Here is a 19871-nt window from a genome sequence, read left to right on the forward strand (position 1 = left end):
TGTCTATTATCAATTACTATTAATGGACTGTTGACTCAAAAGCTCAGTAACTCACAAATATCCTCATTAACAATTTGATAGCTGATCTGTAGTAGGCAGAACAGCGAAGCCCAGAGTCAACAAGAAACTGGAGCTGGCGCGGCGGGGGGAAACGCACAGTAAGGAAAAGAGGTAGCACAAAAAAAAAAAAAAAAAAAGAGGAAGGGAAAGGAAAGAAGTTAGTAACGATCCTAACAACAAACTGGTTCGCTTGCCAAGTTACAGTGTAGCAAAAGACCTTCAGGAAGTAAAAAGCTGCACTACCTTCAGGTGAGAGGAAACAGACACAAAATAAAGAGAAACTATCTGCAGGAGGTAGGGAACACGCCGGCCACCAGGCGTTTGCACCACATGCGTCAATACTTAAACATCATAGCAGGCAGGCGGCTCCAAGCAAACGGCAGGTGATTGGACGGGCAAGCTGCCCGGGTCGGGCTGCCTCATATTCAGCAACAGATAATGGCATTATTAAAAAAACTAATGTTTTTGGAATAAAAAGAGAGAGTCTGGTAAAGTCATTTAAAAAAACATCAATACTTCTGCACCTCAAAATCTAGCCTACAGTTTTAAGTGCAAAACAGCGTGAGTGAGCCATTAAATCAGCCTAACAGGCGAAACAGGGAGGCTTGAAATCTGTCAGGATCTCTGACAAACTTATTAGAGCCAAAGCAGAAAGGTAGTTTAAACAAAACCTAATACTTCAACTTATTTTCAGAAAACATATAATCTCAGTAAAACAGATATTAACCTCTAGCACCCTGAAAATGTGCAAAATAAGCTGGAAATTAGGGGAACCAGCATCACCGATCAGCAAGAACTCCACAGAGCGATGTCTGGAAGTTGTTAACAACTCAAAGTTTTTTTCCCCTCGGAAATAACGAGTAACTATTCAAACAACACTGGAAAATAAAGCTCCCTAGTAAGAGTTCAAATATTACTGTTAAAAATACAAAGTTTATGAAAGGGACATAATTTCATTTGCATATGAACATGCACTTGGGAACACATACGATGACATACTACCACACTTGCATCTCAAGGTCTAAAACCGTGCAATGACCTTTAGAACTGTAAACGACCAATGGAAAGATAAACGGCTGCTCACAGAATTTCAGGAAAAGCAGATGTTACTTGACCATGTCATAACAAATTTAGCTATAAATACCACGCTAAAAGAATCCACTGCGCATCGCAACTGGAAAGCAGAGATACTATACTGATAACTTAACTACTAATTTCCCTATCACATAACCTTACTACGTATTTCCTAGCTTGTCACAATTTTCAACACAGTATTTTGAAGTTTTTAATCACAAAAACTAAGCTGACAAACTTCTTAAAAGAGCCAAAATTATTATCACAGACTAGTAATTGTTAGAATGCACATGAACAGAAACCATGCCAATCTTCAGAGGTGCGAACAATGCCAGTACGGACAAAACTATGGGCTGACTTTTCTTTGCTCAACTTCAAACCTGCCTCCAGGCCTGATATTGTTGTAAAAGAATTTATCCTACGATAAGAAGGCAGCATAGTTTATGACAACAATCTACCTAAAAACTCATTAAAGTCTTTTCTCTCGGAGTGACATGCATTATCAGCAAAGATTAATCTGATGAGTCTTTAGGTGAGCTCCATTTTTAAAAATGCAATAACAGAGGCTTTGTTGTCATCTGATGAAAATCAATTAGAGTAGGTAAGGCCACAAGGAAAACTAACATCACTCATCACCAGCCCCCCGGCAGCTGAAATGATTTGTCTTCCAAGCTTGGGTGATCAGGAGCTGTAGTAATATCACGGGGAAATTAATTTCGTTTCTATATTCTAGATCCACTTTCCTTGTTCTGGAGGACCTATACACAAATTACTTTTAATCAAGGTTGATGTGTTATTAATACCAAGGAGGATCTTTGAAGAATCATTTTTTTTAAATTGACTTAATGCATTTTTCATCTGTATTTTGTATATAAACAGAAGGTTACTTATATTATCCTTACCGTCCAGATTCTTTGTCCACTACAAGGCACTGCACAGAATGGCGAAGACAATAGATACCACCAAATACAGCACACATCCTAGAACATATTAGGAAAAATAAGTTACTGCTTACAATCAGCCATGACAGGAATCTGAACGCTTGCGATAAGCAAGGCAAAGCACTCTGCACGTTGTAGTACAACATTTTTAATGATGCCTTAATCTCTGAATCACACAGTCAAAAAACCAATGAAAATAAATCACGCCAAATGGTTTTGTAAAGGGTATTTTGTTAACGTTTCTTGTATTAGCATTTACCATAGCCCTCTAAATAGTTACATTAGCTCGGGCACTCATTTCTCTGAGATGTCAAAGAATCTTAAGTCATTCAGTAGGGAAAAGCACCTATTTACTGAAGGTATACAAAATATCTACAGACCACACTACATTTTATATGGTGTAGAATAAGAATATTAAAAAAAAAACAAAACAAAACACCAAACCAAACAAACAATAACCTACTCCCAACAGACTTTTAAGTGTGATATCTAATTGAGAATTTCTCTCTCTTACAAAATGTAGCATGGGAACTTTACTAGCTACAAGCAGCTTAAACTTTGAGGGCACTAGGAAGTGCCCCAACTGAACGAAGATTCATTACAATCTAAAGGTGGCCTCTTTCAAGTACTGATTCTTCCAGGTTCTGCTTATGCTAAGATACAGTTGCTGAAGGCATTCAGTGTGTGGAATGATGATAAGAAATCTCCTAAAAAGAAAAACGAACCAGCTTCATAGGTCAGTTATCTAAAAACTAGATAATTCTATGCTATTCAATATTAAGCTTTCCACTTACAAACAAATCTTTATACATAAGGCAAGCAATGAAAATTGGATTACTCAAAAGTTAAGCCACTATTACAACTCATCTGTTCTTAAACTACAGCGAGGCTCAAGAGTTCAAAGAAACTAAATTACGATGTTTGAGGAAGTTATTTTTGGATTTGTGTTTATACTAACTTTTACGAACAGCTTTTAATAAGAGATTCTGTAATAATCTGGTCACACTTCTCTACATTATATATCTCGCTGCATCAAAGACAAAGTTGAGAATTACAGTGCCATAGCAGGGGTCAACAAGTCAGACTCAGTATTCACTACACAGCGGAACAGGTCTATGTGAGAAGAGTACACTTTGCCACACAGTTTGCTATATCGTTTATTATATGAAGCAATCTGCTGCTACATCTTGCATGCTTTCCTGCCTAATAACATGGTGCTTCTACTCAGAGACACATGCCTTCCGCTCACCTCTGTGTTTCACTGCTGACTACTTATAACTAAGCATTCAAAAGACTTACCAGCTAAATTGTACTCACATTTCCCAATGTATTACATTCCAACAGAGTGAGTTTTGAATTGCAAAGTTTCAAAATGGACTTCTTGCAGTTCTCAGCATTTTGAAAGATTTTTGTTGTCATGGTAAGCCATGTGACTTTCATAACACTTCAGATGACTATTCCTTTACCTTTAATTTTCAATCTTCTTAGAAAAATTACTCATTTTCGAGTGATAATAAAACACCTGGCACATTAAGATTTGCACAGTTTCAGGACTGGACTGCTTGGGGTGATCAGTCTTGGAAATCTTTAATTTTTCTTTCTCTTTCCAGTAGCTCATTTAGATCAATCAGCTATCACTGACTTCTTGCTATGTATTTGGAGGAGTAAAAAAAGAACAAATAAATTGCATATTTGCATAAACTGCATATCCTCTTCCCTAAGAGAGAACTGTTCCATCAGAGAGAACTGTCAAATGCTACCCAGTGACATGATGCGACAATTCTTCCTTGCCCCTATGAATTAAATATTACCTCTGTTCTTTTTTTGATCCCTACTACTCAAAAGTAAATAGCCTCTTAACAAGAGATCGCAGAGCAGTCTGCAGCACATTCAATACACTGATGCTCTGTTCTGTTTTACACCATACCAGAAAGGGATACTTCAAGTTCTCTTGAGATCTTGTTATTCAGTTGAGCTTCGGTGTGACTTAGCTATTAGAAGTTCAGCTCACAGAAGGACAGACAGAACCAAAACTGGGAGGCAAAGAAATTGGAAAGCCATTTTGTTAACAGAATCTGCCTAGATATTGTATTTAAAATAAAAACATGTAATTCTGTTTTTATCTTATAGTACAGTTTACATTGCAATTTAAAGGATTACTGTGACTACACCTCTAACACCCACTTAACGTCAGCTAGGCATCACACTAGCCATGGGAAAATCAGCTCGAGAAAGGCAAACTAGCTTGCTGGAATGTTAGTTTTCCTAGGTTTCCTTGATTAGGCTAGGATTTTCCTTTTCTTATGAAGAAATTGCTTTATTTATTTATTTATTTATTTAAATCTCAAAGCTTTAGTATCTGTTCACAAATGCCAAGAAATTGCAAATAAAGTGCATGAATTTGAAAAAAGAAATAGTACTTTTCTTTTTATAACAAGGGAAAAAAGCCAAGTTCTCCAGATGTAAAAAAGGAATTTTCTTAACTGTTTGTTTTGTGATCAGTTTCCAGGCCCATTTTTCAGATTCATTCTAAATTACAAGTGCATTAAAATTAGATAAACTCTATACGAAATACACAGAAATAACACACATGCATGTTATGTTCTGATTTGCTGTTAAAACTCAATTTTCCATAGATGAGAAACTAAAAGCAAGGATTGAGACCCTTTAAAAATATATTTACTTTCTCCTGTTCAAAGTGACCCTTACCTCATTTACTGAAAGACAGCAAATGACAAATACAACTATTTCTGCAATACTGTATTCAGTGCATGCATACTGTATATTGGTGCACGCGTCTCTTGTGTGCAGCAACAGCTCACGTTGCCTCCTTACCCTCCTGAATGAAAATAAAACAAATGGAAGCTGTAACCCATCCTCATTTCTTCTGCAATACAATGAGTATCCACAAAACACCGCAAAAAACAGGAGAGCCAAACAGATTGTGTAGAATGTCTTAAAAGAAATACTTTCGTTACATGGTAAAAGCAAAACAAAACAAAATTGTTCTTTACTATACAGTAAAGTAATTGTGCCTTCCTCTGCGACATAATAGCATGGATCCCACGCTAGATAGGATCCCTGGCAAGCAGTCTCATCACTGAACTGGTGGGACTGAAAAGCTTCAGCTGGATTTGTCCAATAATACCTGAAATACTGCTCTGCTTGATATCTGTTCCAACTGTTAAGTCAAAGGTGTTAAAAAGGATAAGACAGCTTTGCTGACCTCAGAATCATTTCTGAGGCTGTATTTGTTGCCTGTGCCTTGATTAAACAAACTACAATAATCAGCAGAAAGTTGTATCTTACCAGTGCGTTAAAGTTAACCTACCTCCTTGCAACAAGGACAAGAAGAATGTAAGTGACTGGAGCCTGAGAGATGCAAAGCACACAACATTTTCTATGTACAGAGTATGGTTTAAGGAAGACAAGAAATAGACAAGTTGACTGGCTCAAGGGTTCTCAGTCCATTTTTGAGTTAACAACATGGAACAGCGACATTTGGAACACACAAACCCATGAAAAGATAGGTTCAGCAATATTAGCTTGCTGCTCCCTGACACACACTGCAGAGGTAACAGTAGCAAGAAAAGATGGTCCAAAGCATAAACCTGAAAAATGGAATGTGTAAGGATAATGCTGTATCCCATGCACAGCTAGATCTCTTACTGGCACATAACTACATATAAAGCCCTCGGGAAACTTACGACACATAACAGCAGTAAGGAGACCAAATGTGTGAAACAGACACATTTTTGCTGCATCATCTTTTGAGCACCGCAAACTAGGCCAAAGTACCTCCAATAAAGCATGTTCTCAGAGACAAAGGAGATCAGACCCCAGCAAGGCCTAGGAAATGCTGAACTGCTCACTACTAATGATCTCTTTTTTGGAAGAGTCTGTTGGAGGGTCCCCACTCTCCTCTGTATTAATTCAATCTATCAGAAACAGCTGGCATGCACATTATTAGGGGCAGTAACTCAGGGCTTCCATATAGTATTTTTGATTCTGGGATATAATCTCAGACCAGTTGAAACACTGGTTACGCACATGGAGTGAGGGGGAAAAACAGTCATCTACAACACATGCAAAACCCATCAGAGGGATCACAACCATCCGTGTGACTTTGAAAAGTCTGGCCTTAAATATTATTGTGCAGACCAAAAGAAAACAAAATCAAAGATTTCTAGCAACGAACTTCGCTTCAGGAGAAGCACAAATTCAACATCTACATGACGATATTCAAAACACTTTACTTAGTATGACCGCTCATTCTGATACTAGGATGTGAATTTGGGTAGAGGAGGATCATTCTGTCCCAAACTAGAAAATTATAGTTCATCACAAGGGCCTGCAAGTCTCACAGGTTTGCAGTTCTAGAGTGAAAAGAAGAGGTAGAACAAAACTAATCTTCCGTTATCTTAATCCTCTTTCATGCTCTCGTTAGACTTCACCTGTGCTACAAAAGAGTATCAAGAAGTCTGGCTTGAGGTACAAAGTCATACCATTAGTTGATGAGGACACAAAAACATCTTCTGAGACAAAGATGAACTGTGTTACTTTCCTCCCACATACAGGAAGAGTGAAATTTGTGGCCCTGAATTACTGATTCTTAGCCAGCTTCATGGAAAATGACTTAACTTTTGCAGAACAGGATAGGCAGCTACTGAGTTGAATGCAAGCAAAGGGTCACAGTAATTCCCAAAGGGCCACGATGCTAGTCTTTAATGATCTGATCAGCTCCACACATCTGTCAACACTAGTATTCCAGCAGAGCTTGAGGTCCTGAGGTACAGCCAGGCTTTCAATAATCAGCTTCAGGACAGAAGACTGCCCACCAAATGGGAGCAGCAAGGCATACCCCAGCCACAGCTGTTAATGAACATCGTTCCTCTATACATAGTAATGACATGCACGGTGCTCTTATTGCCATGTTAATGGTGATAGATACTTTTCTTTATAATGGCTTTCAGTTTGAGAACAAATCTCAAACGTGACATTTGTTAGTATTCTCCATGACTATTAAATTCGATCAAGTGGTGCCACAGCGTTAGACGGCTCCTGTCACACGTCCTAAGCCAGTATATGGCTTATGGATTCTTTCTCACAAAAAGGCTTTTCTTATGCAAAACATATTTCTTCAACTGCATATACCTACACAGCCTCCCAATGTTGGTATTCAGTACCAAAGTTCATTTTTGTGCCAAACAACTCCTTCATACCGGGGTCCCTTTGATATTTATATGGGTACCACCTACTAGAGTGGGTTTTGGAAATTTTCTGTCTTCCTCCACTGCAGCATCTGTTCTTCATCTCTTCTAAACTTAGTACGGTTGGTAATGGTTACAAAGCAGTTTCAAACAAGTGTTCCACAACCTTTCCCCCACCCCAAAAAATATCTGGCATAAAACTTTAATACATAACACTCAGCCAAGCAGAAGAGGGACCTGCTTCTTTTTAGAGGAAAAGCACACAACCCTGTGCTGCTCACCAGGCAGATTCCCAGGTGGTCCATAATATTAAAAAACAAACAAACAAAGTGCAATAAATATGTTTTGATGCAAGGAAAGGGAAAGTTTTGCAGTTTTGAAAAGCTTTAGTTGTTGCTAGGATATGTCATATGCTCAATAAATTCCATCTTGCCACTCCAAACAGGAAAAACGAACTGAAGAACGTTCACGTCTTCTTCACTTCTTAGGCCTTGTCCAAGAATAGCAGGCAATAATGTCGCATTTACAGCCTTCATAGGTAATGAAGTTGAAGAAAAACCCTTTAATTTCCCAAACTTCACTTCTGAAAATGGAATCCATAGTGGGGAGTTCAAAGACAGCTAACACTACAATATGTTTTGAAGCACATGAATGAGGTGGCATGGCAAACAGCTAAGCGTGCTACCAGCTGACATCTCTTCTCAGTGCTACTCGAGAGGGTGGCAGTCCAAGGAAAGGCCAACAGTATCACTTACTACCGGGCATGAGAAGATCCAGTCCCCAAGAAATATGGCTTCTACCCATGCAAAAGTAGGGAGAAGATATACCATGTTGTATCCCCGCTTTGGTTGACCGGAAGTTGTTAAAGATGACCCCAAGGTTAAGCATCCACTGAGGAATACTCTAGAGCCTTAGGCCACGGGCTTATTACCTGCAATGCTGCAATCAGCGCCTCCTAACCTGACAAAGCACGTATTAGGATCTTCCAGTCCAACTCAGGTGACTATTTCATGTGGCTTAACATAAAATAATAGAACTATTAAACTAGCTAGCACTAAGATTCCTTTGTTAAAAATTGCATAAATTATATTTTCCCTTTAACTTCAACCACAGTCAAGGGCTTTTTGATAAATGCACTTTATTTATCCAGCTTACTTTGAAAGAACTTTACTGCTTGGCTGCGCAAAAATGTGAATGACTTATTTGCAAGAGTAGCCTGCTATCCATTGGGGGAGGGCATGACCTGTTTTCACAGTAGGCCAGCAGAAAACTTTTCTTTCTAAATGAAAATAGAAAGGAATTTTGATTGTATTATGTTGAACAGTTACAAAGAGCTGAAATACCTATTAAAACAGCCTAGCATGAAAAATGACATGATTTGGAAGAACTTGCCAAAATTATTGAAATATAGAAATTGAAATATTAAACTAAATGGCATCCCAATAATTTATGACAAAGTAAAATCATTGTGTTAACATTGCTTCCATACAATAGGCTATTCAAGAAGATTTGACTTCGCTTGAAGTACAAGGCAACTCTTTGATACCATTAACCCTAGATGACAGACGTTTAAACTGATATTACTGTAATTAACTGGCTACTGCCTTCACCAATAATTCAACTTTTGCTGAAAGATAGCAACAACACTGCACTCAGCTTCAACTTTGCCCTGGTGACATCAAATCATATTACAGCTAAATTAACAGTTGTGAAAATTTTTGGCCTGGTAGCCCTCCATCATACACAGCCTTTAAATGCCATTTCAGTTCCTATCAAGGCAAGAATCAGCAGTTGTAATTTTTAATACAGCTGCAAAACAATAGGACATACTAAGAGCAGCATTTTTGACAGCATATTCACCATGATTTATGAGTTTGTATATAATTTGATTATTCTATTAATTTTACTGATTACTGTTTCAGCTAATACAGTGAAGGTCACTTACAAAATAAATCTTCATTACATTTCACAGAAAGTAACTGCCTCCAACTAGCTGTTTTCTTTAATTAAACACTAATGTAACAAGAGAGAAAATAGGCTTCAGGGTTGCTGCATCTGTTGCTACAAGAGGAGTTTACCGCTTTGATGTAATGCTCTTCGATATTAATTGAACAAAAATAGACTGTCGCTCCACCTGACATTTTGATTTTCTACACAGAGATATCATAAACACCCGTAGCTTACAGACTACCCTTAGTTCATTCTGAAACTACATAAAAGAACTGGAAAATCTTATCAAAAAGTATACACCAGAAAAAGTAGCTTTTATTTCTAGCACAATTTTTTTTTCCTAAAATGCATAGAGTGATCAATTAAAAAAAAAAAAAAGTCTTTTCCCTAATTGCATAGTCATCTATAGAAAAAATTATTTTCTTCCTTAAAGATAAATACTGTGCGCATGGCACAGCAAGCTTTGGAGAAAGATCAAATTAAAACATGCCAAGGGCCAGAATTCACAAACTGTCCCCTCTGAATTTATTTTTTGCACACAGCGCAAGCTATGTCCTGGTTCTTATGTTACGGTCTTTGTTTCCTGATCGTCCCAAGAACTTCAGCATTTCCTGCGGTATACTGCCATATGTTCTAAAACCACCAAAAAGTAGAATGTAGACAAATCAAATACACCTAAAATGGCTATGTTTCAGTAAACAAACTGAAATAATGAGTTTTCCTAACACAGAATGCTCTCATACAAGAGTCAAATCTTCGTATGCATATTGACCACTTGGGTGAAGATGAAAAAAGCAAAAGACAGAACTGAAGAAATAAGTCTCTTTGAAGATAATCACTGTCATCCAGAACTGCCCTAGCATTTAAGAAATTATTGGAAAGGATTACACATGACAATAAACGCTTAAGCAAGCAAGTGAATAAAGAGTGGACTATTTTGACTTCTTCCTGGACCCTGCATTCATTATGCCTGTAAAATTTTAAGAGATCCTGAAAAACTCTCTAATCGGCCTGATTTATAAACCCAATTAGCAAAGTGACAGTTTTAAAATCACCAGGAAGTTCCTGCACAGTTATCAACTGGAAGTTAGTTAACTTCCAAAGCATACTGCACAGGAATCACAACTTCATGCCTGTGCACATCTCAAGCTAACTTCCTTCCCCAGATCTTCACTTCTGTGCTGGCACCAGAAAACAGAAGGGAATTCTACAGTTGTGACCAGGCAATGCTATAGGAAAAGTTGCTATACTGGTAAAGCTCTCAACCTGAACATTTTAAAAATAAAAATAAAAATAAAAAAAAGAACGAGGACATCTGCCGGTTTGAGTTTCAACAAACTTTTTCCCACAAAGACAGACAAAACAGACGTGAATGGTGAGAGCTCAGAGAGCAAATGCCTCAGCTGAGAGAGGGTGGAAAAAAGAAAAGTAACTCAGTCAAAAGTAAATTTATTGCAAATTTCTGAGTTTCATTTGTTTTTAAATCAATAAAATCCAATCTGTTTTTAAAAATATGAAGCAGATCCTTTTTACTGTACAGATTTCAGACAGCTTTACAAGGAAATACATAATTATATACCCCTACTGTCAAGAGTTCTAGCATACCATACAGCATTTCACGGTAAAATAGGTAACAAGACAAAAACTAGTAAACTTGATTTTGTTTTAAAGCACAGACCTCAAGAATCTGAGTAACACACTTGGCCCCAAGACACATTAGACACTCTGTGCACTTTTTTCATAATTACAAAATAGGATTAATTTAAGTCCATTTCATTAGTGTCTACCAAGGCTTATTTTTTTTTGTTCACATCTAAACGGCAGGATCTGCACTGAAATGCAACAATTTCAAGAGTTTTAATTTAAAACCAATTTCCAATTATTTAATATGCAAGTTTAGGGCTTTGGCAACTCTGTGCAGTCTTTCACTAAGTCTAGCTTCCAGTTCTGTGTTCTAAAACCCAGATGTTAGAAGACAAATAACTGCAGTAAAATCTTCAGTCCATCATACACCTTTACGCTCCTAGACTTCCAGTCTTGATTCATGTCAGTGTAGATTTACAAAGCTATTTCCAAAATCTGAGAAAGTTCTGTTGACAAAAATAAGACCATGTTTAAGCTATGCTTTCACTTGTTACTCTGTTGTTACTTGTGTTTACCAATATAAAAATTTCAGTAATACGAGCAACTGAAGTGTTAGTAAGCTTATCATTAATACACAAGAGAACTCCTGTCAAAGGCATCTAATCACTTAAGAGAGGCTAAGTATGGAAGAAAAGAATCTTAGGTGCAGCCATTAATAAATTCCTAGGATTAAAACAACAAACCTCCAAAACACTAGCGTATCTAATAGTGCACTCCAAAATCCTTATTAATACCACTGGGATTTCCTGTAATTATGTACACTTGTGAGGCATACCCTTCAACAACTGTTCTACTATGAAATTAATTCCCCACCTTCCACGTTTAAAACAACTATAGGAAAAAATCCTCCTTTAAGAGAATAATACTGAAATTGCAGAAATGTAGTAACTGACCAAATACGGGAATTGCAGAAAAAAGTGCTAACACATAATATGTATATAGTATTTTACAGAATTCTGTTCACATTACCTGCTACTTAGATTCAAGCTGTTTCTGATGCAAGAGTCAACTTCTATTCACAGTCAGTGCTGCACTTATGCTTAGCACAAGTTTTGGCTCAGCACCATCCTCCTCTAGGCTACGTGAACGTGGGCAGTTCAGTGTGTGCTTGCCCAAAAGCATTAACATAGTGTGTTCTACTGCAAATAAACTGCTAATTCTGCAGATGAGACTTTTTTTTTTTCCTTGCTATATCCTCATTTTTTGCAGGAAGAAAATTTGGAAGAAACAGTTGATGGATTACAGCTGCAATTCACAATAAGATGTCAGAAGAGACACATAGGTGTACACCCCATTCCTTGGCTGAAACTTCAGTTTCTTGGTAGGCTTCTACTGATAGTAAGACAGACAGAAAAAAAGGATACAAACTTCATGAGAGAGATGCCTTCCCTTGAGAGCAATCTTCTGTACAACAGTAAATAAGGAAACCTCTGCAGGAAAAGGCATCTAGCATACAAGTATTTTAAAAGCAACCATCAAAGTGTTCTGTGCAAGATTCATCTAATTTCCTATTCCTTTTTTTTAGCTTATGAGGAAACAAATGAAATGTGACATCCTACAACTTAAAACAACTGAGAGGAAAAAAGTATCTGCAAGAATTTTTGTAGCTCTTCCAATGCTCCTGAACGTATAAAAATCCAAAGCTTTATTAAAAATCTCTGACTATCGGAAGACTGCTCCATGGTAATAGCTCTCTTCACCAAATAAAATAGGAGACTGTCTTCTTACAGTCTGGGATTCAGCCTTCTTAAATATAGCATTTATAAAGAATGATAAATTCTTCTATCAATTTACTCAATACATCTCAGTTTACAAAATGATCTAAAAATAGATTTCAGAGCAGAAGTTACTGGAAAATTAATTTGCATTATTAAAGTTGCATGGCGCACCCTGGACGGAGTTTTAGGAAAAGATCTGAAATGAACTGAAGACTGAATAGTGCATTTAAACCATATATTAAAGCTATCCTGGAATCGTTATTTATTTCATCTTTAAGAAGAATTTAACAGAATTTCAAGGAAAATACTGGATTATTAAACAGAAAAATTATAATCAAGATTTTTCAAGAGTATTAAAATTAACATTACTTCTAAGTGAGTCTAGGATTAACATCTCAGAGAATGATTCTTAAACTCAAGAAAGAGATGATCTTCTTGAAAGTAATGTGAGCACCCATCATTATTCCTTTAAGTATTTACCTAGTAAGTGTTCTAGAAATTAAAACTAAGGCACTGTAGAAGTTTAAGAAATTACAGTAAAGCAGGAAAAAAAAGAAAAAAGAGTATTCAGTGCTTTCTGTTTTAATATGATTGTAGTTAACTATAAATGCAACTGAAGATTAATTTCGATGGAAGGCAAAGTATGAGACTTGCCTACTGCAAGTTCTATTGACCTTACAGCGAGAATAACCCATTCCTAGCGCTGGGTCCTTCACCCGCAATAATACAACAGCTCCGTCCTCAAAAGGAGCTTGCAAAATCAGGGCCCAGGCACAGAAAACAGAGCACAGGCAAAGAAAGCAACTGGAGAAGCCAGTTGCTTAGCATTAGGTCTACAAAATCCATTGATGTGCTCTCTGCCTCCAGTAAAGAAATAAAAACTGAAGTAATCTTAACCTTCAATAAAATTCAAGGACTGTTTCATTAATTTAGCAATATTTTGGAAGCTTTTTTCTGTCTTCTAGTTGAATGAAAATGGACTCTGCTAAACTACATTTGCATTTACCTCTCTGTTTGCTTCAATAAACAGGCATGTAGTTACGACAGATCTTCCAATAAGGCTACAACATATTCGTATCTCTGCGTCCTTATTTTTAATATACGAGCCAGAATCTGCATATCACCACATAAGCAAAGAGTAATGATAAATCTGTTCAAATAGTCTTTTAACAAGACTAAGAAATAATACCAAATAATAAATTATAAATACTGTATTCATGTTATAATTATTCTCTTTAATAATTAAGATGATAAGAATTAAAATATGATCTCCATTTCAGCATTTGTATTTTGTACTTTAATGTTTCAGATAGTTTTGTAAAATGAAGCAAGACTGATATAAGAGTAGGATAATACAGTTAGCTTTTTTAATATATAATATTATATTTATTTTTCCTGCGCCATGGAGTACATTCCAGTCCCTGTAGTACCAACAACTTCTTATCTGAAATTTTTTCCATTCCTGTTAGGGTTTTGAAAACTACATAGTTTTACAACGTTCTTATGATTCGGAGGTGAATTTCATATGGTATAATCCTAAAATGGGTCAAAGGTCTTCATGAAGTATAAACTTCTTGAGAATACTTTATTTCTAGCCAGTAAAACAATAAGGACCCTAAAAGCTCCCATATTTGTAAATATGTTTTTTAAACAAAAAACGGAAAAATATCTTTTTCTGAGATGAATGATAAAATCTAAAATAGGAAGATACTTTCAGAGTTGCATACGCTTAGAATGTATTTCACCACAAAGGTTATTTCTAAATTAAAAATCGTTTCCTGTCAAATTCTGAGAAATAATGTGGGCAAGGACACAAAAGCATTCCATAGCTTTATTAACGACAGTGCTCACTGATCTGTGAATAACCTGAACAAAAAAAAAAAAAAAAAAAAAAGGAAGATTATTGAGTTACTTTACCAATCTATCCATCCATCACTAGAGAACAGGTCTCAGAATGATGGATTATCTCACTTCCCTGATGTTTATCCCAAGAGTTTCTCCTAAGGGGGAAAAACAAACAACTGATCCTACAAACAATCATGCTAACTACACTTGCCTGTTTTGCATTCATCTGCCAGCAAACTGAAGAGATATATATCAAGTTTGTCTGTAGAAAGTCCAGCTATGCCAAAAGTTTTATTACTTGATTGAAATGTAAGTGAAAAAAATTAAGAAGAGAGCAGTATGACAACTACTCTTCTCATTTACCATTACCAAAAAGACTTGGTACTACTGACAAGGTGTACTGTCAGTAATTACAAAATATATTTTCAGGTCCAAAGAAATGAAATTACTTTAAATCATACAGAACCACAAATATGATACATTTTGAAACTTAGGACTTAACTCATACCTCAAATACAGATATGATTCTTTCATACTTACATAAAACTAAAGACTCCCTAAGACTTAAAGCTAGTTGCTGACATATCTGATAGCCACACACAATTAACAGCATTATTTGAATTTTTCATGAATATGTCAGATCATATAATTAACACACAGAAAAGTTACGTATATTGCTTACATACAGAGAGGGAGCATTCATTTAGATTCAAATGAAAAAGATGTTGTGCTAAATTATTTATTAATTCTAAATGCATATTACATCCAGGTTTCCTGAAGTGTAATCTTGGATTTTGGAACACTGAAAGCTTCCTAGAGACTCTAACAGGGACATAACTGGAGAATATTCAAGTATTTAAGACAACCTTTGAAGCTTCAACATTCATAACAGATAACATCTCAAGCGTAAGGGTAAAAACTGACTACCCATTTTCAAAACATATACAGGAAGCTTCCAAGTCAGTCACATATCATAGCCCAGCCTGGATTCTTAATCTTCTAGTAAATAGAGGAATTGAAAGGGAGGACCTGTCTTAATCAGAACTTCCCACCCTCACAAAATTGATACTGTCATTGCACAAAATAACTAATTCCAGTTAGAATCTCTAACAACTGCAAAAAAGTTACATTACCCACCAAATGCATAGACGATGTACAAGTTCAAAGACTGTTTATACAAAACGCTAGTCATTAACTGCCTGAAGATAAAAGTTGGTCAATTGCTAATTTCTACCGCAAAGCGGCAGAAGATCTTCTTCTACCTCAGCACCAATTACCACAATCACATCTGTCAATTTTTGGACGACTTCTAACAAGAAAAGGCAAAAAAAAGGCTAGGTGTGTCACCCCTCAGAATCTTTACGAGGGGACAAAAACAGTCCACAAAACAGTCTCCAACTCCCTCGAAAACTTCAACTAGGAAAAAACAACACTACTACTTCTGAAAAAGGACCGTCCACGCTTGGATCATCAGAAAGCAATAATGTAATAATCTGAAAAGAAAAAAGGAAAAAAACCTGAAACCAAACGGAACTAGGCAGAGTCTTGCCAAAAATTCAGTGCTGAAAGAAGTCACAAAAGTAAATGAGGCCACAACATACAACTGACTTCTCCCAGCTATCCTTCGCCCTACTCATTAAACAACACTGCTCATGGGTGAAGAGATTCAAAACCGACAATTTCTAGAAAGACTTCCTCTTGAAGAAAAATTGAAAATATGCATAATTCACTGAGGTGAATGGTAGAAGTGAAATACTTGTATATTTGGAAGAGCTTTTTTTTTTTTTAATATAAATATTACAACTCCAAAAAAAAAAATTAAACATTTGTCTGTTTCTGAAGAAACGGAGAGAAAGAAAAGAGATACAAGCTACAAAAGAGGATTTTTTTTTTTTAGAATGTACGAAAGCTGTAAGAAAAAAATTTGTCTTATTAGACTTCTCTTACTTAGCTTAAATCACATCTTATCATTCATAAATGAATTAATAACCAAATATCTGATCAACACTTCTTTTAGATTTCTAAATAAAATCTCTTTTTTCCCCGATTACGAATGAGAAACAGAAAGTTGGCAGTTTTAAATTTAACCTCCTATATCAGAAGACATTTTGGGTATTTTATTTTTTCCTAAATCCATAAAAAAAATCAAAGATACACTGAACATTCTGAATATTGCATCACTGTCTTGCAGTCTAATGACGACTAACTGTAATTTCTCTTTAGTGACATTTTTTCAAGAAAATGAAAGCTGTCTTACCGATTTGCAACAAAGATTTTTGCTGCAAGTTGCAAAATGCGTGTTGAGTTCCCTAGCCTTCTTGCACATATTTCAGTGAATTTTTGGTATCTTACATTTTCTATACCAACATAAAGGCTGGGTGGGATTTTCCTTAGGAATGAGATGTATTTATTTACTACTAAGCATAATATTACTACTTCATTAGAAAGGAAGACAAGCAATAGTTTCATATCAACAAGTTTGAAACAAAAGAAGCTATTACATAGGCCAGTAAAAGTTCTGCTGCTTGTCAGCTTGGAGGAGTGTGAGGTTTCCAATGACCTTTGTTGTATCCTGAATTCGATTTATGGAGTTTGAAATCTCACATCTGTACCTCGACATATTGGGAGGTACATTACAGTGATATAAAAGTTTAATTTTCTCTCCTAAACCATACATGTTTAAACCAATAAAGAACTAACACCGCTTTTACTCACTCAAGTGTCTTCAGCAGTTATAAAATGTTGTACTGTTTATGCAGAATTCATTCAGAATGCAAGGATGTGACTTACAAATGTCTTTGAATCATTCACATAAATATGCATGCATGCCATTTATAACAGTAGCCTTGATGAGAACACACAGTGTAACTGGCTGCAAGAAACGCTTAAGAGGTTTACATTAAAACAGAATATAGAACGGTGGTTAGAAATCACGGAACAGGTGACACTTTACTCTGATAACCTGGTGATAAAAACCGTAGGGTATGATGTATAGGCTGTGGCATTGCCACTTTACTATACAGTCTGACCAGTATTCATGGGCTACCATTCAGTTTTAGTGAGACCCAAAGCAGACCATGTATAATAACTATAATTAATCTTAAAAAAAAAAAAAAGTGATTGCTACTAAATGGTTCACTTAAAAAAACAAAGACATTTCAGATTTTTATTATAATGCTTTGTAATAAGAACCTTTTAAAAGCATAATTACTTCTTGGTTTGACGGAGTAATTTGCTTCAACTGTTAAAATACTCTCCTTATGCTACCTGCAAGATTTACAACTTAACAAAAAAACCTTTAAATGCTGCAATCAACAGGCATAATCAGAAAGTTTAGTCAATCTGAAGAATTCCTGTGATCACAGAGAGATTTTCTGATAAGAACATTTACAAGACTTCTAGACACCGGTATTGCTAACTCTTTAAATATAGTGCTTTTCTAGATCACAAAATTGCCTGTGCTGGCTATTAAACAAAATAAAGCCAAAGTGCTTCCAATCACGCAAGAAAAACAAACTATATTGAGAAGAATCTACTTCAGATTAAAATTAAAATTATAATTTTAATTATTTTATACCACTAAAGCTAATTATTTAAAAATTTCATATATTTGAAACCCAAGAAACTCTAATGAGACATATCGCAAAACTGGTGCTTCTATAATGGTTTGATATAATCTTTTGATTTATTAATCTGTTGGTCATGTGCAGATCTCTAGTCCTACATGTCGTCCTATGAAAATAGAAAGGCCTCCATAAAATCCACGAGCACAAATCCTGTTGTATGGCTGTGTCTTGAGTATTTACCTAAAAACAACTCTTCTTCACAAATCATTTATCTGAGCCCAATTAATAATCCCAGATTTAAAAAAAATCTCCATATAAAAATAATTTAAGGTACAGATAAAAGGTTATACATAACAATTAAGCTATTAAATAACATTCGTATTCAATATAGTAAAGAATAATGCCTAGTTGTCTAATGAAATAATGTAAACATTAGGTAAACCATGTACATGAACACTGAAGCTCTACACAGGACAATTCCATGTGGTCTTCATTAAATGTTAATGCCAAATCAAGGCCTTCCATGATGAGGACAGTCACTGGTGCCAACCAGTTCATGAAGGGTGTCTAAAAAGTGGCTGTGATAATTATTCGAGAATGGTTATATCAACATATATTTGCATCCGTCCTGTATACTGACAGATAGGCCCAAGCTGCTAAGGCCATTCTTCTAGCAGTAGTGTAAGTGTTGTTCTAGAGAAGAAAAATAGAACCATCACACAGAAAAGACAGGAAGAGAATGTCCAACAGCATATTACAAACAAGAATTTTGTAACAGCAGCACACATGTAAAAAAAATTTGCCCACCAAAAAAGAACAAAGCAAGTAAGACTTTGCACTGATATTTTTATTCGAATATATCATTCATGTACTGTGAGGCTATTTTGTTGTCTAATACCGCTTTTTTTTTTTTTTTAATAGAACTAACGTCTACTGCAAATCTACACGTTAATACATTAAAAACCCACACAGAGCAGATGGAAAGGCTGCTTGCCAGCAAAAGCAAAGATAAAAAAAACCTCAGCCTTTTAAAAGCCAGTTGAACAGTTGGAAGTAACTGAAAATTAAAACTACCCACTCTCTGCCCATGTATTCTTGATGGTCCCCAAAACCACTAAAAACAACTCCTCTACAAGAACTGTAACCCCTAGCACGTCTCTGGAGTTGCATTTAATAATATATATTATAGCTAGAGTTTAAGTAAAGGGATCGAGATGGAAGTTGTTGTAACCGAGAATCAATGATTTTCTTTGTTTTAATTACTTTTTAGGGCTCAAGTGGTGTATGGCTGCTGTGTATGATGTCTTATATGCAATTGCTGTTCAGGTCACGCTGGAAGCTTATGATCTATAGACACAGGTCTACAGAACGATGCCTAGGGAATAAGAATATGATTTCACATCATTTGTCCAGTTTGGGCCAGTTTGTTATATCGTAACATAAAAGCGTTGCATAGTCTTTTTTTGGTTTGTTTAATAATGAATTGATTTTTTCCTGAAAGAAGCAAATTTGTACCACATGTCCTTTTCACTACCAGTTTGAATCTATTCTGTATTCAAGTTTTGAACCTGGATTTGAATCCAAAAAGCAAACACAAAAACCCCCACAAAAGCCATCAAGATTTGCCTATGGATGGTCAAAAAAGCTTTCTAACTCCAGATACACTGTTACCTGCTTTGAGGCTGCTGCTGTTTGTATACGAGTTCACACAATAATAAAACTGAATACACATATCAACCACATGGCATAACCAATAGTTTTGTTATGCCATGATGTTGAATGCACCATTGCTCGACAAAATATTTATTTGTCTCCTAGGATAGTGCTAATTTTTGGGGGGAATTTCATAGTCAATGAAAATAC

General features: G+C 35.9%; 1 protein-coding gene across 4 annotated transcripts in view; it reads right to left on the bottom strand.

The window, feature by feature from the left end:
• Window positions 1-19871, bottom strand: part of CHM (CHM Rab escort protein) — a 78741-nt gene that overhangs the window by 22949 nt on the left and 35921 nt on the right. For all 4 annotated transcript variants that reach the window (XM_068956763.1, XM_068956762.1, XM_068956765.1 and 1 more), the window contains one exon: window positions 2037-2114. In XM_068956763.1, the coding sequence (XP_068812864.1) occupies window positions 2037-2114 (78 nt within the window). The remainder of the gene's footprint in view (window positions 1-2036; window positions 2115-19871) is intronic.

Source organism: Struthio camelus, chromosome 11 (assembly GCF_040807025.1).
Source record: "Struthio camelus isolate bStrCam1 chromosome 11, bStrCam1.hap1, whole genome shotgun sequence".
Taxonomy (NCBI): Eukaryota; Metazoa; Chordata; class Aves; order Struthioniformes; family Struthionidae; genus Struthio; species Struthio camelus.